Source organism: Lissotriton helveticus, chromosome 1_1, assembly GCF_964261635.1.
Source record: "Lissotriton helveticus chromosome 1_1, aLisHel1.1, whole genome shotgun sequence".
Taxonomy (NCBI): domain Eukaryota; kingdom Metazoa; phylum Chordata; class Amphibia; order Caudata; family Salamandridae; genus Lissotriton; species Lissotriton helveticus.
Genome location: NC_136057.1, coordinates 629,710,797 through 629,733,084, shown reverse-complemented (window position 1 = coordinate 629,733,084; position 22,288 = coordinate 629,710,797). Strand labels below are relative to the sequence as shown.

At 48.6% G+C, this 22,288-nt stretch overlaps 1 protein-coding gene across 1 annotated transcript in view; it reads right to left on the bottom strand.

The window, feature by feature from the left end:
- Window positions 1–15,311: 15,311 nt before the first annotated feature.
- Window positions 15,312–22,288, bottom strand: part of ECHDC3 (enoyl-CoA hydratase domain containing 3) — a 285,070-nt gene continuing 278,093 nt past the window's right edge. Inside the window, exons 4-5 of the mRNA XM_078654831.1 lie at window positions 20,359–20,559; window positions 15,312–15,716 (exon numbers count right to left, since the gene is read on the bottom strand). Coding sequence (XP_078510957.1) covers window positions 15,396–15,716; window positions 20,359–20,559 — 522 coding nt within the window. The 3' untranslated portion in view covers window positions 15,312–15,395. The remainder of the gene's footprint in view (window positions 15,717–20,358; window positions 20,560–22,288) is intronic.

Below are 22,288 nucleotides of genomic sequence, written 5' to 3'. Positions count from 1 at the left end.
TCGGTGACGTTCTGGGATTCGCGGCTGCGTTTCCTTTGAGTTTTAACGTCCCGTTATTATCCCTTTTTTGTATCCAAACCATCTTGTTATACGCTGTGTTTGGGTGGTTTCACGAAGGAGCTGAATAACGGCCGTTTTTGTGCTACCTTCGTGTTCTTTTTTAGATTCCAGGGGTTTTTTGGGTGTCTTTCGTATTCCCTTTGATACCATTTTTCCCCTGTCCTTTTTTTTGTCCTAAGAATTGTGATTTCCACCCCCTTTGTCATTCTCGGTGTTTCCCGAGGGGGCGTGGTTGGTCTGGGGTTACGCAAGAAACAACCAATACGATTGCAGTGGAAGAACTCCTGTTTCGTATCAAGCCACTCCCGTTTGTTATCTGGGGTAAGCAGGGAGGTCGGTGGTTTGTGTGTGTACTTGGCACTGGTAATAGTAGTAGGGGGTGTGTTTAATCTTGTCTCCTTCTTTCATTTTAGCGTTCTCGTCTGTGTCAAGCTGTCAGCTGCCAAGAAGCCAGAGGAGACGAGTTGTGTTCCCCAAGACCTTGGGTTCCCTTGTTTTGTTACCCACCTTCTCCCGGTGTCGTGTTCTCCATCATCCGTTTTGATTGCGGGTGTTGGGGGTGACGGTGAGGGTAGAGGATTGGGACGTCCTTCACTCCTGCGGTGTTGGGCCGGTCGGCAACGGAACAACTACAACCACCCCCCCTGTGAATTGTATTATTGATTTGCATTGGCTTCCCTCCTCAGCCCATAAACATTGGCTTCTTGCCCGATGCCAGATCCGCCGGTTACTGTTGACACCCCTTAACCCTAACCCTTAGGTGAGTAACACCAACACCTATTCCAAGGTTATGCAATATAGTTCTAATGGATACTGCTGCATTGAGTTTTTAACTTGTTTTTAACCACATACTAGTCACCTTCTTCACTAGTATGTCACTTACGCACAGTGTGTTCACGGTCACTACAGTATCACATGTTGTTACTCACCTGTTATAATGTTCTCCTTTGTCTCCCACATTTTCAGGCAAGAGCAGTGTCATACAGGTAGTATAACTAATGTGCTTTATGTAAACTGATACTTACTATTAGATCATGTTTAGTAGATTGTAGTTCCCCAATAGGTCCTGAAGAATCGCAGTCAATGAACTAGATGCGAGAAACATGTCGACCACACCTTTTGCACTTGTAGCCCTGGATCACTCTGGGAAACCATAGTTCCCACGAGTACCGGCTATCCTTGATTTTACCTGTGGCAGAGGACCACCAGAATAAAATTGTTTCCGGTACCTTGAGACACATTTTTACCCTCACCCACACTATTTACTCTTTCCTGGCCCCTTACCCACACTTCACCATAAGGCAGTTGGATAAAAGATCTCCGATAAAGAGCCCCTCTTTGAGGTGAGCCCGTTGGGCATTGCACCGCCTGCCCGACGAGGAGCATTGCCGATGATGAAGCATGACACTCGCAAGGATGTGTGAGGCCATTATATCCAACAAATTGGATACCCAGGGGTGGGCCTCCAATTGAGCACTAACCCCTCCCTAGTGTCCGTTCCCCCCCATTTTTCCCTTTCCTCTCCTTCCCTTCTTCCAGGAACAGCCCAGTCACCTTTTTGTTGTCTCTATCTTTATTCTCCCTACCAAAGTACACATGTATTCAGCCCAGGTGGTATGTTCCATAATCGTCCACTGAGAAAAGGTGGACCATATTTCTTTAAAGGTATAAATATTCCCGTTATTTATCCAACATTCACACTGTTGCTTCTGTAGGTCATTTTCTCGAGGGGCCGAAAAGCTGACTGCAGAGCGCAGGGAGGCCAGTCGGGGGGAATTCAACAATTTATAGAAATCCTGCTTAACTGTAGACCACGGGGAAGTAGGAAAAGGGCGGGTAGGGGTAAAGCCGCAGGGGTTGAGCTGATGGAAACTCGTTGTCATTCCCGCAGCGAGGACAGGGTTAACGGGCGTGGTTGGTGCCATAGGAAAAGTCGGGAGGGTCGGTGTGACAGGGAGAACAGTAAGAGGGGCAGTGGGGGCAGGAGTGGGCGGTGGCGGGGGCACATGCGGGGTGTGAGGCGTCAGGGCAGGGTACATTGAGGCATATGCAGGAGTGCTTTCTAGCATATTATCAAGCAAGGAATCACTTTCATCTCCCCCTTCCATATGGCCCTTTACTTTCTCCTCACGGGCTGGATAACATTTTTGTACCCGGGCCCCATGTTCCCTATTGGCTATTTCTACTGATTTTGTCATTTGATTTTGTAAATTTTCTCTGGCGTGGTCGGCCATTGACATACATTCCTGTTTTCTTTCTTGAGCCTTCTGTTTTCTAGCTCTCTGCTCTATGTCTTTCCTCCAAAATCGGACAGATTCAAACATAGACGGGCGCATTTTTCTTTTCAATAATAGTTCCTCTAAGTTGGCGAGAACTTGGGAATTAAAGGAGCCATAAAGTGGCCACTGTAATTCCGCGTTACCTTTTTTTGTATATTTTATCCAGAATGAGGAAAACATTATGGCAGAAGGGCCATATTTAACATACATCGTATGGCCAGTGGTCCCTTCTGGAGGAAGCGGACAGGCCGCCTCCAGCTGGGAGTCCTGCGTACACATACAACAACATAATCTCTTGAACTTACTACTGACTGGCATGCTTAAAAACAGATAACAGACACCAGCGGGTTTTTAAAAACTCGCCTCGCTTGCTTGGCTTTGGCAAAAGTCAATAACAACTTGGCTTTTGCAAAAGTCAATAACAGAATCATACAGACTTGGTGGATGATCAGTCCACCCTTACCTTACAGGGGTAGTTCTCTTCTGCAGACTTAGGGCTGTGTCCTGCTCCAGAAATTGTTTGCTAGGGGACTCCAGCGAGAACGCGGTCATGTGGCCCAGACCGGGTGTGGAGGGACAGCGGGCGAGTCGTTCAGTCTACCGGAATACAGGAATCCCTCGGGTAGGGCGCCTCCGTCGGAGTCTCTCCGTGCACCTCCTCACATCCACCGGGCCTGACCTTCGTTTTTTTTTGTCAAATCTATTTTATTTGCATTTTATAGTATTCAAAAGGCAGTGCAATATTCAGATATTATAACAGGACAATCCAGGCGCACCAGTGCATTGTTAACATTACACAGATGGGCTTGTTGTACAGTCCTGTGGCCATGTTTACACTAACACATTCGGGCAGTGCGTGTGCTGTGGCTCGGTACATACACGCAGGGTTGTGCTCTGGAGTCCTCTGTAGTATTGCACGGCTTCCTGCCTGTCCAATTTGTGCACAGTAACATAATCACATAATCATGAGGTGAATCCCACTACTGTATACTTACACATAGAGATGACAGTAATCTAACCGTTAATGCAAACATTAAAACTTTCAAACTATTGCGGCACAACCACATCATGTCATTCATCCCCTTCCGCCCCCGCCCCCCCACCCCCGGACGTCCCACCCCATGGGTGTCATTGTGTGCGAGCATGTACTTATCTCTGTCTTGTGCGTCCAGACGCGGACAGGCCCAATGCAGCAACACGCCCTGACAGTAGAGGAGCCCGTTGCATGTGTGACCATCAGGGGCAGCTGATTAGGCCGCTCTAGTATCCTGTGTGCCCGCCTCCTCCGGCGGCCGCAAGGCGCTAAGCATGCGCTCCCATCTTTCCCCCATGGGTTCTTTCCGAAGCCCGATTGTCTCCTCCCGTCTTATGGCTATCCATTCCGCCCATGCCGTAAGGGAGGCTACCCACGCTTGCACAGCAGACGGCTCGCGCGCCTTCCATCGCCTCGTTAGCAGTCGCTTAGCCACCACCAGACCCAGATCCAGAAAACGGGACGAAGCCTTATCTTGCGGCCTCCACTTGAATTGGTACAGAAGGTACTCAGGCCAGTTGAAGGGAATGACGCGGCCCGTGCATGCCCCGAGCGCCTCGCCTATCTCACGCCAGTAGATGACCAGTCTGGGGCAGCTCCACAGAAGGTGAACCAGCCCCGCATCTAGCTCATCACACCTAGGGCAAGACGCGTCAGAACGGTGAAAGTACCTATTGATTAGCTCAGGCGTAAGGTAGGCTCTATGGACAATGAAAAGTTGTATCTGGCGCATGCGCATGTTTCGGGGGATACGTACCGGGCTCCTAAGGAGCCACTCCCACTCCTTATCGGCAAGTAACCTGCCCATGTCTCGCTCCCACTTGCCTCTGAGCGGGGCTAGGCCAACCTCCGTGTGCGCCCGCAGCGATGCAGCGAACCAAGTGCCTACCTCTCCCCATAACGTGTAGGTATTGCATTGTAAGATGCTGTGCAGGCTCTGCCGCCATATCGCCCCATCGAGCTGCCATCTTTGCCACTAGCGAGCGGTGTAGCAGAAACCCCCCAGGCGGCAGTCCATCTTCAGCTATCAACGTGTCGTAAGCCACCAACGTTCCGTCCCTATACAGGTCCCCCAGCGTCCGAACATCGGCCTCTCCCCACTGTTCCAGCAAAGGGTGTGTGTTCACCCCCCCCCGCTCCCAGGGGAGCCTTCTAAAGGTATAGCAGGGGACACCTGTCGGGTGAGGAATAGGGCTCTGCGGAAGCATTTGTAGGCTACCGCCAGTAACGGCGGTTTGGGTTTCTCGGGCGGTGCCAGTGGGTGAAAGAGAGCAACGACACGGCTTAAAGGGTATGGTGGTTCGGTCGAGGCAGTGTCTTCCCTACCCCTGTCGGCCAGCCAGCGGGCAATCCATTGTAGCTGCGCGGCCAGGTAGTAGTGCTCAAAGCAGGGGACAGCCAGCCCTCCTCTGTCCGTCGGTGAGAACAGCTTCGGCAGCCCCAACCGATGCCTGGACGTGCCCCAGATGAAATCACGAAGGACCATGTTGAGTTTAGAAAAGAAAGAGGCCGGGACGAACAAAGGCAAGTTAACAAAGTAGTAGAGAAGCCGGGGAAGCATGATCATTTTGGTCAGCGCCACTCTACCCGAGATTGTCAGTGGGAGTGTGGACCAAAAGCTTATCTCGGTCTTGAGCGCTGTCACCGCCCGCCCTAGGTTCCCATCAAACAGGTCAGTTGGTTGGCGGTAGATCTGAATCCCCAGGTATTTGAAGGTGTCAGCTCTCCATTGGACCCTCGTGTCTCCTAGGCGGAACTCTGGGTCTTCCACCTCACTGTTGAACGCATACAAACAGGACTTAGCTATGTTTACCCGAAGTCCATGACTTCAGCAAACCTGTCCAGGAGTTGGGCCAGTTGCTCCGGTATATTATGCACATCCTTAATGAACACCAGCAGATCATCAGCATATAGCGAGACCTGGTGCACAGCATCTCCTAAGGGAATGCCTGCGCTAAGGGTCTGCCGCAGTGCCGCCGCCAGAGGCTCTATGGCCAGTGCGAACAGAAGGGGTGACAGGGGGCAGCCCTGCCTGGTGCCACTGCCCACCACCACCTCCTCCGAGATGTATGGGCCCAACCTCACGCGCACCACAGGTCTTTTATAGAGGAGGTCAACCATCTGCAGGAAGTCCACACCGAACCCAAAGCGCACCAGCACCTCAGCTAAGTATCCCCACTCCAGGCTGTCAAAAGCCTTCTCCAGGTCAATCATTAGGCAACCTGCCCTCGGCCACCTCCCCGCCGCTTCAGCTGCTACTCTGAAGAACCGTCTGAGGTTCAGGGACGTTGACCGCGCCGGCACAAATCCATTCTGGTCAGCGTGCACCAGATGTGGGACCACTGGCGCCAGCCGTTTAGCCAGCAACTTTGCTAAGATCTTGTAGTCCACATTAAGCATTGCCAGCGGCCTGTACGAGCCCAAGTTCACTGGATCCCGATCAGGCTTGGGCAGAGAGACCAGGAACGCCTCTCGCTTGGAAGTGGGGAGTGAGCTCTCATCTATCGCCACGTTATACGTGCGTAAGAGTAAGGGAGCCAGGGTGTCTCTGTAGGCTTTATAGTATTTGGCTGGCAGGCCGTCAGGTCCCTGTGTCTTCCCTGTTGGATCGCATCGCCCACCTCCTCCAGTGTGAGGGGTGCGTCTAGGGAGTCTTGATGGTCCTCGGGAACCAACGGCAAGGTGACCAGGTCTAGGAAATCTCCCAGCGCACCTACAGGACCAGTGCCCCGAACCCGGTACAGCTGCACGTAGTGCCCAACCAGGGCACGGTGTATCTCGCGCTGCGTGTATACCATCCGCCCCCCCAGTGTGCGCAAAGCTCCGATTGGGGTTCCCCGGCCCTCTTTTTGAATCAACCAGGCTAGCAGTCGTCCGGCTCTATCTGCCTTGGCATGCGTTCTGGCTGTGTGCGCCACGTAATTGTGACACCGCAACCGTTCTAGAAGGGTTACGTGTGAAGCTCGCATGTCACCTAGGGTTTGTGATCGCGGCCCGCTCCCCTCGCCCTCCCTCTCGTGCTGCAGTAGCTCATTTTCCAAGTGCGTGAGGGAAGTGGACAGCTGCTTGCGAATATTCCATGAGGTTCCCATACAGTGCCCCCTTATGACCGATTTGTGTGCATCCCATTCCACCGCCGCACTGCTTGCAGTCCCCTCATTAGTGTCAAAGTAGTTCAAAACCACTGTACCTAGTGAGGAGCGAAACTCAGGGTCCTCCAGCGCAGCCGGCTGGAGCCTCCAAGTAGGCACAGGTGGGCGATCCGCCTCCCAGGTAAGCTGGAGCCGTAGGGGGTTGTGGTCGGAGTGTGTCCTCCCCAAGTATTCCGACTCAGCAAGCAAGGGGAGCAGGGACTGTGAGCCAACTATCCGGTCCAGCCTGACATGTAGGTCGTGTACAGGGGAGTAATATGAGTATACTTTGTCTCCGGGGTGCTGCATCCGCCACATGTCCTGTATCCCCCAGTGTGCGAGCCAGCCTCTGAACGCCTGCGCAGTGGACATCATGGTCGTAGCGCGGGGAAAGAGCAGTCCAATCCGACATCTAACACCATGTTGAAATTCCCACCTATCAACCAAGGGATACTAGCATATGGGTGAAGGACCTGGTTTAGGGACTCTAAAAAGGAGGCCTGATTCGTGTTGGGGGCGTACAGGGAGCCTAGCAAGAGTTCCTGACCATTTAACCTTCCCCGCACCAGGCAGTACCTACCCTCAGGATCCGCGTGCACGTCTTGACAATTGAAGGGGACACCTGCTCTTACCCATATCAACGTACCCCGCGCGTGTGCTGAAAAGGTGGTGCCGTGTATTTCCCCCCGCCAGCGCCTACGCAATTTGCCTAGCTCAATCTGTGTCATGTGTGTCTCCTGAAGGAGGGCAATCCCCACCCCGTGCCTTTGCATATAGGAGAAAACCGAGTAGCGCCGCGCCGGTGTGTGCATACCCCGGATGTTCCATGTCAAGATATTAGTGTGTGTCATGTAACTGCGCGAAACCTATCCGCACCATGACATGAGAAGGACCCGGGGGGGGGGGGGGGGGAGGGGGGCAGCGGGCAGTGTCTAGTGGGGAAGTCAATGTGCCCCATGCTAAACAAACAATGAAAAAAGAACCTTGTAACTAAAAGGGCGAATCCCCGGAGGGGCATACGTCCAAACTTCAACAGGATCCACCCTCAGTAGAGGTGGGAGGTCAGCCTAATGGTTGCCCAGGTGGGCGTGTCGCCAGTGACCAGAAAGTTACAAGTATCAAGTACTCCCATTTCTCCCCCTATCCGGGGCCCTTAGAATATCTTGAGATGTGTTCAGTACAATTGGCAACTGTGATGTGACGAGACGGTGCGTTCCGTCCCCTAATATCACTCTGCGCATCAGGCGCCCAACCGCTCCTCCCAGCCAGCGCAACACCCCGCAGCCTTGCCATCCCAGCACCTCCCTGCTCTAGCCTTGCGCAGATCACCAAGCACAGGAACCAGCCCCCGTGACATGCCCCGGTCAACACAGAAAGGATATATCAGACAGCCGGTGGAGCACAGTCACACCATCAGTACATCGCAAGGCTGTCCCCGGCTACGCAATGTACACAAACTCAGCAAACTCACAGCCTATGCGTGCGCAAGTCACCAGGGACAAGAACCAACCCTGGAAGCATAGCAAAGCCAGCACATAAAGGATATAACAGGCAACAGGAAGTGTACAGTCACTAGGACGGTCCATTACAGGCCGGTTTCCGGTCACATAATATAGTCCGCCGTCTGTGGGGTCACTGCAGGAAGGATAGTGTCGTCTGAAGCCACAGTGGATGGCGAGGACGAGCCACTTGCAAGGATGTCCAACTGCTGCCTGTAGTCTGTGCCTTCATTGGCGTCCACCACTCCTAGCGTTGCCACCGCCTCGAGTGCCTCCTGCCGTTCTTGCCTCATCTTCTCCGGACTGGGCGCCGCCGGACCAGGGCCCACGCCCCGTCGGGCCCCTCTCCCTCTCCTCCGTCTCCTGGGGCGCTGCTCCTGCCAGCCGCCGCTTTCTGGTCCCGTCGGTCTCATCCCTGACCATTGTCCTGTCTCCTCCAGCCAGTCCCAGACATCAGACGGAGCCTCGAAAAAGCACGTGCCCTCCTTAGTGACCACTCGTAGGCGCGAAGGGAACAACAAGGAGTAGGGCAGCCCCAACTCCCGCAGCTGTTTCTTCACCGCCACGTAGGAGCCTTGCCGTTTCTGTACTGTTGCAGTGTAGTCCGGAAAGAGCATCACGTGGCTACTGCCCACTCTAAGGTCACTCAGCTTCCTGGTCTCACGGAGCACAGTATCTCGGTCGCGGTAGTTGAGTAGTTTGAAAAGGAATGGGCGATGTCGGGCTCCCGGTCTGGGGGCCTGCGCCGGCACCCGGTGCGCCCTCTCCACCACGAAATGCGGGGACAGCACTCCATCAGGTACGAACGACCGCAGCCAGTCCTCAGTGTATCTCTCAGGGTCTTTCCCTTCCTCTCCCTCCGGCAGGCCGACCACCGGGACGTTATTGCGCCGAGAGCACCCTTCCGCATCGTACGCGCGGTCCTCTAGTGCATGCACTCTGTCGACCAGGTCCTGTAGAGCTGAGGCGTGACTACGCACCACCGGCTGCAACTCCTGAACCGTCTGGCGCTGCAGCTCCACAGAATCCGATAGTTTGCGGTGATCCGCATGCAGTAATGTGAAGTCAGTTGTGACCTTTTCCAAGCGCGCCTCCAGGGACGTCTTGGTCTGCACCAACGTGGTGCCAATGCACTCGCCGCGAGGACCGTGTCCATCTTGGCCGCCAGGACAGCCACGGGTTCCACAGCTGCCTGCCTCTGCTCAGGTGTCCGATCAGCCCGACTCGCTTCCTGCTGCTTCGTGGTGGTCTTTTCCCGTAGTCTGCCCATTGCGAACTGCTGCGCTGTGGGAATTTACGCCCCTGTCTTCGTGCCCAGTGGTGTCCGGAGGGGGAGTCTACCGCACTCAATCTGGTAGTGCCACGCACCAGCCGGGGGGCGAAAATGCTTGGGGCAAAGGCAATGGCTACCCCGTCCTTCCTCCGCTGCCAGGCATCCAGCCTGGAATGACCAGAGTCCAAGCGCCACGTGCCCCAGGGGCTCCGGTCAGTGCTAGCCCCCTTCCAGCAAGTCAGTGGGGCACAGACTATGCTCCACTCTCCGGGTGTCCCAGGTGCAGCCACACAAGAGTCTCCCTGTCCAGCTTTCTCCCCAGGCTCAGGGAGGCAGCCCGGTGACAAGGGCTACACAGTGTAGGTAAGATGGCGCCCAGCGCAAAATGGTGCCCAGCGCAAAATGGCACCCAAGGACCGAGCCCCGGGACCCGACTCTGGCCCCTTGCCTCACCAGCCACAATCCACAGGCTGCTGTGCTTGTCCCCGTCACCCGGCTCCAGCACCGAGCGTCAGGGCCTCCACCGGTAGCAGCGGGGGACGCCTACGTTATCCAGCACCCAAGCAAGGGACCCGCACCTCACCAGCAACGCCAGGCGGCAGCCACCATCCCCAGCCGTCAGGCGCCTGTCTGTGAGCGGATCGTGTCCGTAATGAAATAGGGTGCCGGGGGTCTGCTGCCACTCCCCGAGGCCCTCCAGGCGCTATGCAGTCCAGGCGCACTTGTTGCTGCAGAGTTCCCTTCTGGCACCAGTCCCGCCCAGGCCAGGTGGCAGCCGGGCCTACACCTCCGCTGCCCGCTCTACCAATGCTTAGGGTGGAGGGCCCCCCACTCCTTACCACCACTTCTGTGTAGCATCAAAGTTCCTCCGCCTGCAGCAGACGCCTCCGGGCCCGTCTCCGCTATCACCCTCACACAGGGCTTCGCGCCCGGGACCTCTCACCAGTTTGCAGCCGCCAGCTCCGCCCAGGCCCGGAGCCCCGCAGCGCAGGTCCGGGCTCAGTCCTTGCCGTCTCCACTCACACGCCGGCTTCAGGCGAGGGAAGGCCCCGCAGGCAGGGCCCAAGGTCAGTTACGTACCCCGCGGCCTCCAGGCCCGATCTCCGTCACCTCGCCTCCTCACACACGCAGACTCCAGGCGGGGCCTCCGCGGGCAAAGTTTCGGGTCGCCGCTACACCCCTCAGCCCCCGGGCGCGATCTTCACCGCCTGCGCCCGCACCACGGCTTCAGGGGGGTGGAGGAAAGAAGGGGGGCCTCGCAGGGGGGGTTTCTCAGGCCGATCGCGCGCCCTCCGGCCTCCAGGCGCAAATACTCCGCCTCCGCCCACACTCCAGCTCCAGAGGGGGGAAAGGCCCCGTAGGCAGGGCCGCGATCAGAGTTCGGGCTGGCCAATCGCCGGGCTCAGCTATCTACGCCTCCTCCCGTATTACAGCTCCAAGGGGGAGGCTCCACAGGCAAGGCCCCGGGCCGGCTTCGCGCCCTCTGGTCTTCCCGCCTTCCGAGGGTCGTCCCTCCGTCATCTCTCCTCCCGGAGAGCCTAGCCTTGGGTCAATAGAGACTGCAGCCAGTCCGGCACCTTTTCCTCTTGGCGTAGGGAACCCTGTACACAATCCAGGAGAAATGCAGGAGTATTCAGGGCCCCGTGGATGGAGCTCTAGGAGATCCCGTCCGCCATGTTGCCCGGCTGGCCACGCCCCCCCACCGGGCCTGACCTTCGTGCTCGTGGAGTCCCTGTTCAGGGGCCATTTGAAGAACTGGTTAAACCCACTTACTGGGTGTCGGCGGCAGGGGAACCGCCCTAGTCTTCCATACCTTCCATACTTAGTAAAAGGAGACACAGGAGCCTTCGTCTGCAGGAGGAACCCAGATTTATTTCAATAGCCCGGGCTATGGAACAGAGTCCCAAGCTAGTCAGAGACAAGACAGAGGAGGCTGCTACTTCACTCTGTAGCTTACAAGCCTTTTATACATTTTTCATCCCAGTCTTTTGGCTGTCAGACCATTGTTTTATCAGGGCAGTGTTTAGAGTTGATAACCAGATCCAGACAATGTTTGTAGTTAGTGACCTGGTCAAGGCTTGGTACACAGATCATTGTTCACTGGGCTTTGATCAAGGCTCAGTTTTTCAGGTCTTTGTTCAATTGCCTTGATCAAAGCCCGGTCCTTCAAGTCATTGTTTAATCACCCTGATCAGGGCCCAACAGTCCGACCATTGTCTACATAACCTGATCACGGTGTCAAGGATGTTTACCAGGCTGGGAGCAGGAGATGGAAAACAAGCTTGTTTACACAGGGCGTGGGTGTCTCATGGCTTTCTGTTGAACTGAAAAGACCAGGTGGGTCACGTGGAAGTGTTTGACACGAGATGGCAATGAAAAAACAATGGAGTCCCGGTACAGATGATGCTAATCAGAAAAACACTTTCCCTCAAAACCTCCTTTTGCCATTGAGTGGCAAATACTTTTAAGAAATGTCAGTGTTCATAAGACCATCTGTTTCTTGTTGGAGCATCATCATCATCATATTGGTGTTGTGAATGTTTGAGGGTGGAGGCTTGATGGTCTGGACACACATTGTACAGAGCACTGGCAGGCACTGAAAGCACAAACAGCAGGAGACCAGGACAGCTACTCCCAAGGCAAGGAAGATGAGGACCCTCCAACTCCACTGGGAAAGGAGGCCCCAGATCCAGCCGGTGAGGGACCAGCTGCTTTCATCCAAATGAATTTCGGAAGAAAGGCGATGCAGATGTCGGATGGCATCGTACACTGTAGGTGCGTTGTCTGGGAGTACACGCAACAGCTTGAGCCGATCATCGTGTGGAAGTGTTTGACACGAGATGGCAATGAAAAAACAATGGAGTCCCGGTACAGATGATGCTAATCAGAAAAACACTTTTCCTCAGCGCCTAGTGTATTTTAAGTCTCTTATTCAGAATCTTCTCCGAAGAGGTCCGAATGGAGCCTATGTTTTGACTTTGCATTTTGTGACTTCGAGCCTGACGGTCATGGATCGTTTAATTTGATCGGAAAGATCTATACGCGTCGCAGTACTGTTCGTTGTGCTCTGGAGATAAGCACAAGTTGCACACTTCGTGTGAGTCTGAGTGCTGAAACTTTGCGTGGCACCTGGGACAGAATTTAAATGGAGTCCGATCCATCGATTGCGAGGTGGACCGACATGGCTAGGCCTGACGGCCTTCAATGAATTTCCAGAACGAAAAGAGTTTTATAAACCTATACGATACGCGAAGAATGGGATACGCGATCGAAAACAATACCGTTGAGGGACAGGGTTAGGCCACGCTGGGAAGAGGACCTTCCAACCCCTTTGACTGCTAACGAATGGAGGAGAGCATTAGCACAGATAGCTGAGGCTACCAGTAATGCACAATTTAAACTAATTACATTTTATTACCTTCACCGCACATATCTGACCCCCCAGCACCAGGCTCTATTTACGCCAGGGGTATCCTCCACGTGCCCTCGGTGTGACACAGATCCAGCTACATTTCTACATATGGTCTGGAGCAGCCCCCATCTGCAGCGGTACTGGCACCAAGTGGTGCAGTCTCTCGACATGGTGACTGCGATGCGCACAGATGTCTCCATAAAGCACTTCATACTTGGAGTACTTCTGATACCTAAGAAAGGGACGAAGATGCGTTATAGGTTCACACTCTTGGGTCTGGTCCTAGCAAAACGATGAATAGCTATTCACTGGGTACAACCAGGTCCGCCTGCATGGAAAAAATAGAGGGAAGACCTACGGGAATGGGTGGTAGCCGAGGAGTGTCGTCTTAAGATAGTGCGGACTGATGATAATGTGGAGAGTGATCTCCTGGAATGGGGGCACATGTTAACCTCAATGTCCACAACAATGAATGAGAGCGAGACGGATAGCGCGCATGGCACACAGAGCACCATACTAGTCGCTACACATCCTGAAGAGCCGCCGTTTCATATACCTTCTCACACCATGAATGCGTGATTCACATGCTAGTTATGAGTACATCACCAGCTTTCTACTACTACTACTACTAAGATTAATTAGGTTGGGTTACCTGTCTGCCGCTGTCACGTAGGTAGGGGAGGGGGTAGGAGTTGGTTTGGGGAGGGAACTTAATTTGCTAGTTGGGATCATAAGTGTTGTTTAATTGTTATGGGGAGTATAGGTCCTACAAACATAAAAATATAAACGGCATTTGCACTGTTATAATAGATGAATAGCACACTCACATGATGGTGAGACTGTCTGTGAACAATATGGGACAGTTGGCATCGCAGATTGTATATTGCTTATAAGAGCCTTAATTGTATATGCATTTCCCTGGTACTTATTGCAGTGGATGCGGTTTTCAATACAAACAAGTTAAAAAATGTAAAAAAATACCGTAAAGGATAAGTAGATTGTGCAGCGAGGAGTACCCGAGGAACGGTTTCGAACCGGACCGCAGCAATACACGTCCGAACCCGATGGAGGAAAAACACAATCTAACAATGGAGTTGATGCCCATGCGCACTATCACTGAGAGGAGGAGTCACCTTACTTTGTGATTGGAAAGACTTCTTCAAAGAAAAACAACTTGCAAACATCTGGACCCAACACTAGATGGGAGGAGTATGCAAAGCATGTGATCTACAGCTCACATGCCTCGAACATCTTATTTCCTTACAGAGGGATTTTGTGATTTCTTGCTAAGGCACTAAGGAAGTAAGGTCTGTCTTTCAAGGGCTCTCACAAAAGAACACACATTATAAACAATCTAGGAATTTACCGAAACAATGGACCTATAAAGCATTTTTGTTTCCCGAAATGAAATATTCAACAAAGTAGTGTGGCAAATAGGCTAAGCCAGTTTTGACACAAAACTAGAAATTATGGAATTTACAGTATTATTTAGAACATAATTTAATAGTCATAGTAATGACTCCAGTATTGTTGTTAAGTCCCTTGAGAAAATAGCATACCACAATAATCAACAGATCTGGAATGGCTCACATCAATATTTCTCACATAAATTGTAACACACTTGGGGGCATATGTAGGTAGGCGTTTGCGATTCGCAAACGCTGAAATTTGCCGAATTTCGGCGTTTGCGAATCGCAAACGCCCCTTTGGTATGTAGGTGGCACTTAGCAAAATAAGGAATCGTTAAAATTGCGATTCCTTATTTTGCTTATAGCATTTAAGGAATCGCAATTTTGTAGGGGTGCCTTAAAAATTGCGATTTTGGCATAAGGAATCGCAAAATACCACCTACTTCAAGTAGATGGTATTTTGCGATTTCCTTTAAAAATGCATTTTTTTAAAAAATTCAAAGTGCCATGTGGCGCACAGACATGCCCTTAGGGCATGTATGTGCGCCACATGTACTTACAGGCACATTCCAGGGGTGCAACAGGTGTCCTTTGGATACCCTGGCACCCTTGTAATTGCGATTCTCAAATTGCGATTTTCTCACAGAAAATCGCAATTTGGCATTTTGGCCCATAGGAATGAATGGGACACTCATTCCTTAATTGCGATTCGTAATTTGCTAATCGCAAATAAAGAATGTTAGAGATTCGCAAACAAATTGTGAATTATTACCTACATTCCATTTTGCTATTCTCAAATAGCGATTCCTTAAAAATCGCTATTTGAGAATCGCAAAATGGAAATTACCTACATATGTAGACACTATAAAGAATATGGGGAAACGCCAGGATTCACAGATGAGATAAGGACTCTGAATAAGCAACTAGGAGTCTCGTTGAAAATTCCATTGCTAGTCTTTGTCAGGAATGTTCTAAACAATGTTCTAAGATGACCCCAGAACATTAATAGGATCATTATCTTCCTCAAGTTCTATTATGCTAATATTTTGACTTTTTCTTATTTCACGTGTTTAAAGCTATGGAGAACAATGAAACTAAATGAAAGCTTCAAAAATCTTAATCGATTTTCAAGAATGTTCCTGTTCTGTAAATGACTGAGCTCTCAGAGACAAAAATAACTTGAATGCAATAGAAATATTTCAGTCTTAAATGCCATAACGGTATCTATGTAATATGGTACCTCTTTAATCAGGCAATAGGCACATATGAAAACGACTTTTCTTTTCACATTGTTTCAAGTCATTCCATTTTATGGGTCCAAATTGGCTTACGCTTGTGAAAGAAAGCTTCAATGCCTTCTTTTCCATCTCTAAGTGACAAATTATCCACCATGGCCTCTGATGCTATTTCATATGCAGAAACAACACCTTGTGTCATTTGTCTGTAGAAAACGGCCTTCCCTAGAGCAACAACAGACCGGCTGGTTGAACATATTTTCTTTGCAATTTTCATGGTCTCTTCTTCCAGCATGTCTTCAGGCACCACTTTGCTCAAAAGTCCATGGAGTAAGGCATCCTTAGCTGATATGGGCTCGCCAGTAAATAACATTTCTAAGGCAACCTGTAAAAAAGGAAAAAAATACCATTTACTCACTTTGGTAAGTCTTAAGCTCGTAGAATAGGGTCCACTCGCCTCGTTCTTCTTGCAGGCAGGTGGAACCGGGCTACATTTGCATAGCATAGGTAATCTTTTACAATCAAGTATTGGCAATGGCAAAGGATATATGGCTTATAACCAAAGGTACTTCTTCAGCGACTGGCGAGTTTAGACACTCAATAAGTCATTCAACGTAATCTTTGCAACTTAACCTTATACTCATTCATTAATTTATTCACCAACTGATTCCAGCATTCACCTACTAACCCATCCACTAAAAAACAAACACACACACAAGCTCAACAAGCATATGCAAGATACATTTAAAAAATAAAAGCAGAAAAAACAAGCACATGGCGCGCATGAGACTACAATGGAAACTAAGGATAAAATAAAAAAACAACTGTGGAAGGCCATCCTGAAAGGGTATTATGCATAGTTTATCATTATTTTAAATTCTAACATGGCTACCATGTTTACAAACAACATGTCTGCCGTTTAGGAATTGTAAAAACGAAGACACACTATGCACAATACCATTCAAGGATGGCCACTCCATAAACATTGCCCTGGGCAGCCATCATGGAATGATAGTGTGCATAATGTGTCATTGTTGTACTGACCTAAGATGGCTATATGTTGCTTCTAAACATGGTGGCAATCCTGGGACAGCAACACAATGATAGACTATGGATAATACCATTTCAAGAAGGCCATCTGTTTTAAAAGGCATAGTCAATAAGGGTGAGGCACACTGCTGATGTAATGTATGAAAGGCGAGTGGCCCAACAGCAGTGTCTGGAGAGCAGCCAGATGTTCTATTAAACATAAAATAATAAGAAAAGAAATGATACGGAGAAATAAATGAAAAGGGACCTATACAAGGAGAAAAATGAAATCTACAAGACTGGCCCACCAGACTTGGCGAAGTAGTGCACTCTTTTTCAGGTGGATGCGCATAACTGGTCAGGCAAATATGATCATTCACAGGGCAACAGACCAAGGGCTGACCCATTTTCTAATGTTACATGCTGTCACTGGCAGAAGCAGAACATGAATGACTTTTGAACAGATCGATGTCTGAAGCTGGCCGACTCAAAACCCCACTACATATGTATGCATTCTTTATGAAATCATAAATGTGTATAAAATTCGCAAGAAAAGGAGTGAACCATACTTGCCTGTTCTTTTTTTCTGACAAGGGCATATTTCCGTTTTGAGCCAAGAGGCTCCTATACAATTGGAGCTAACACGACATGGCGCCCGAAGTGAAACTAGGCCTTTGAGGGGCAGGGATACCAAACACAAGTGACACATAAGCCTTACAGGGGACGTCTGAAGGTATTTAAAAAAATATTTTGTATAGTTGCATATGTTAAATATCATGTTACAATTGTACAATGACTGCTTTATACATTCCATTTTCAATGAGCCATTCCATAGCAGAACTGTCAAAATTACATCATATAGTACTTACACAGTGGGTGTTACCTATACTGTTATAGCACATCATTAGTGTCTTATTTTGCAATACGAGGCACAATTATTTCCTATATAATTATATTGACATTGGTCTCCCTGTCACGTTTTCCAAAGCAGAACTTCTGTTTTGTTTTAATATAATCTAAACTGTATTCAACAGTTTAAACAAATAGCTTTAGGATATGATAATTGGTGTTTGGTTTTGTGTGGGCTGTGGGGGCAGTGACATTGTGAATTTTCAGCTGCCCTACAGACAGGATAGCTGCTTCATACTTTGCAGAGGGAGGTCTTAGTGTGTGTGGGGGAGAGGTTCCCTATGCTATTCAGGGGCGATTACATCCTTTCAGCAGCATGTGCAGACTCCACGTCAGGTCAGTTACACTGCTGGCAATAATAATATGTATGGTACATTTTATGGGTCACTTTCCAATGTTGTGGCACCTTCCTTTGATGGAAAGGACAATAACACTTTATCTCATTGGTAACCTATGGGGGTTTCTCCTAAGTCCTTTTGCTTTTTCTTGGGACAGAGTAATACTTTCAACCTCAGTGCTTTTTTGGTACCACTACCTCCAATGTCAATTGCGGGGGCATTAGACGATTTCAAGGACATGTCTAATGTCGGCAAAGGAGGGCTAAATCAATGAATCTAGAGCTTACCTTTTTCTGCATAGGATGCTGAAATATGATATAATAACAATGGGGTAACCCTGTGTCCCCCAGAACCTGGGTATCTATACAAAAAAGCAACAATGGTTCAGTCTGGTATGAACAATTGCTTATACGCTCCAGAATAAATCATAAAAATAATTTAGTTGCAACACTTGCACATGAGAGTGGGCTGGAACACAAGAGGCCAACAATTTATGCAGAGTCCTAAGAATTGACTCTTTCTCTGAATCCAATTTATCCTATTTTTTAATGCGGCTGTCTACAATTCAATAAAAACAAGGTGACGATAAGTTAAGTGACAAAGGTGCTCAAGTGACATGGGTGACTCAGTGTTATACACACATTGGTGAAAACAAGACATATATTCTATGTACAAGATATACAAAAAGAGTGATACTTCGATACAGCCAGTAAATTGATCAATCAAGTGTCTCTGCTAGAGTGCGAGATTGTTTTGCAGTTTAGACCCAGAGACCCCGGTGAGACTGGACCTCTATGGATTGTCGACGTTTTGACCCTGACCTAGGCGTGACTAACAAACCATCATGGTGGGTCTTCTTCAGGACAGGGCAATAACCAGACAGCCGATATAATTGTAAAGGGGTCAATCAATGGACCGAAAGGTTGAGAGACGGGACTGTAGTCAACGTCAGGCGCCTACATTTCTTAAAGTGTAGGAAGATAGCTGGTGGCACCAAAAGGTTGCCTTTAGGATCTGCAACTGATTCAGAATAGTTTATTGCAGTGATGGTGGCAGAGAGACAGAAGCACTCCGAGCTAACAGGGACTGTGAAAATGCGTCTCAACCAGGCGATGGGATACTACCAGTAATTACGATTCATCACTGCATCAAACTATTCTAAATCAGTTGCATATTCTAAAGGCAACCCATGTCACTTGGGCACCTTTGTCACTTAACTTATCGTCACATTGTTTTTATCGAATTGTAGACAGCTGCATGAAAAAATGTGATTCAGAGAAAGAGTAAATTCATACGACTCTGCATAAATTGTTTGCCTCTTGTGTGCCAGCCCACTCTCATGTGCAAATTTAGCATCTAAATAATTTTTATTATTTATTCTGAAGCATATAAGCGATTGTTCATAAACAATGGAACCATTGTAGCTTTTTTGTAGGATGCTGAAATAGACCCCATAAGACCCCTTCTGTTGTTTGTAATATAGAGCACTCTGTGGTAGATTCTAGTTGTTCTGTGATCTTTCCCCTGTACTGCATATCATCTAGGCAGTCCTGGCCATGTGGAAAAACTTTACTTGTGTGCCTCTGGGTTTTTATGGTGATGTGTCATATTCGGCAAAGTCTCCTGGGAGTGAGAAACGTTTAATGTAAAATATTTAATTATGCGTCTTTAAAGTTGATGTCTCTCAAGAGCTCATGTTTGAGTGAGTGCTAAGATCTACCACCAGTTTTTAGTTCTTTACCTAAATCAGTTTCCCATTTTGTTCTTGTTTCAGCTGTCTGGAGTTTTGTCATACTAAGTATTGCTTTATAAAACAAGATAGGTTTTTTCTCCACAGTTCTTTGTGTACATCAACTGCCGAATTTCATGTATTAGTTCTGGGTCTAACGCATTCCACTTATCTCAAAAGGTGTTTTTAGTATACCATATTTTATGAATATTGTCAGAATTGTCCGTTTGGGATTCCATTATTTTCAAATTAGGTCTTGCAGCATTCTAAAAGTATCCGAGTAATAGAGGTCTCCCTCTATCAGTATTCCACCATTCTTCTTGGAACGCAGCAGCACAGTCGTGGTAAACCCTCTCGGCTAGGAAATTCAACCAGGTGCAAAGGCCGGAACATAAAGCTGGTCCGCAGGTGTTTTGGTAGGAGTTTCTCTCCAGCTCTTCAGAGCAGTGCTTAATAATTGAATGCTTATATTATCAGGGGATTGCTTGCCCATTAGAAGATAGGTTTGTTTCCATTGTGAGATTTGTTTTTGTGTGAACCCCGTTTCCACAGCCTGCTGAACCTCTATCCATCTGGTGATACTTTGTAATTGTACCAAATCTGTGAGAAAGCTTAAAGTTACAGATCCAAATTTCCTAATAGTCAATTCGGCTTTTCACACTTTGAAGGTTGATAATATGAATGCTACTCAGTTGTGTGGCAATAACCCACGTTATTTCGAGTACAACTTAACTGCAAGACTGTGGTAAAAAAAAAAACAGGTTACCGAATCATAAAACAGGATTTGATACATATAAGATTATTTTTTTACGTTTGCAAACGGGCCGCTTCTGAGAACCATCCCGTCTGTGAATACAAAAATGTTTGATACATGTGGCCTTTAGTTAGTCACTCACATGAAGAGATCAATTAGCATGTGATTTCACCACAATTTTAAAAAAACATGGCTTATACGCTTTGTGAACTCAGCATATTTAGTTTCCTTCTAATGAAATAGTTTCCTTTGACCGCCTTTGGCTTACCTTTCTAGGAACAGATCTTCCTAGGGCAACTGCTGGTGTTGAACAGAACAGCCCCACATTCACCCCAGGAGTAGCAAATCTAGATGTTTCACTTGCTACTGCCATATCACAGCTTGCCACGAGTTGGCAGCCCGCTGCTGTAGCCAGCCCATTAACCATGGCAATTACTGGGACAGGAATCTTTGGAATTGAGGTCATGACCTAGGCAGGAAGAAACAGTAAACATTAGGCACAGGCCAACTGTGATGGGGTTCCTACGAATAAAATCAACAGTATGAATAATCCTCCAGTCATCATTATGATACGTGTAAAAAGAATAGCTTAAACGGTGTATACATTAGGGATAACTAACTAGTCAACATAACATCTATCGTGCCGTTGCAAAACAAACGTGCAAAAAAAAATAGGTCTGGCTTTTTGTTAGTGTAATATTTGATACCAGTTGGATGGTTTTGGGCGTATTACAAGCAAACACAATAAGATGATGGACGGAGCGCTGAAACATTTCAGACCCTCACCCTCAGTCTCTATTAGATCTGGGTTGAACCCATCATCGTTCTTTTGCTCACTTCGCCACCCAAGTTAAGACATGGCCATATGCAAATCAGTCTCAACTCTGTTCCTCATGCGAACAGTCCAGCCTGAACTGCCAAGCTAGGTCTTCTGTGGACCAAAAACAAGCATCCTATCACCGATTTCGGGGTAACACCTTTCTTTTTTTTAATTTCAACAATGTTTATTAGAAAATACATTTTTTAGTATACAATACAGAGAAAGAGAAGGTAATGTAGGACATTGTTATTGTGCTGTTGCAGTTACATTTGGCTTACACAACATATGTTAATGCATCAAAAAAAAAAAAGTAACTATTCGTGGCCCGCGGCTTTACTAGAGTGGAGACATATTGCATTACCTTCGAGCGAGGAAAAAGAAAAAGGTAGAGAAAGAAAGGATGAGAGATAGGAAAGTGGTATTTAGTTAATACCAAGGTCCCCTAGTTTTGTGTTGGGAGGTGGATAGATACAATATTTTGGAGATGTGCTTTCTGCCTAAGGCGGCTTATGAGATCCAAGGAAGCTGTCTAGTGTGTGCCACATCTCTCCTTTTGAGTGCATCTCGGGGGAGTATTTTAAAGTTATGTTGTCCGCCCCCCTTAGGAAAGTTATCCAGTTGAACCAGGTCTTGAAAGTCGCTTTCCTTGTGTCTTTCCAGTTGGAAAGAATTGTTTTTACCGCCGCTGTGAACAGGAGGTCTAACAGATGGCTATCATCTTGTGACTGGAGTTCTGGCTCCATGAACGACGTGACTACACTATGGAAGTGTATAGGTGGTGAGTATCCTAGGATGTTGTGTATGAAATCCCTGACTTTCTCCCAAAAGGTCCTAACTCTGGGGCAGTGAAAAATGAGGTGTGCCAAGTCTCCCTTCTGTTCATGGCAGTTCCAACAAAAGTCATTATTACGGAGACCGACTGTTGCTAGGCGTGCCGGGGTCCAGAAGGTTTTGTGGAGGAGCCAGTATTTTGTCTGGGCTAGGGTTGGTGTGACTTTGTTCTTTGACGCAGATGTCCATAGCTGTTGCTTTTCAGTCTCGCTAAAAGGGCTGTTACGCTGAGTTTCCCAGTAATTGATTGTTTTGTTATTTAATCTCGATGTGCTCCGGCTCAGGAGTTTGTATAAGTGCGATGTTTGGTGACCGATTTTGTTTAGTTTAGTCATGTATTGGAGGATTGACGGGACTTCTTTGCTAAGGTCTGCCCTTGTAAGGGCCGCCCTTATTTTTAGGAAGCTGTAGAATTCTATGTCTGGGAGGTTATGTTTTTGTTTTAGGTTGGTGAAGGTGAGTGGGCTGTTATTCTCTTCTAGCTTGCTCGGGGTGGAGATTCCCTTATTCGCCCATGAGTTAAATCTAAGTGTTTTATCCTGTATTT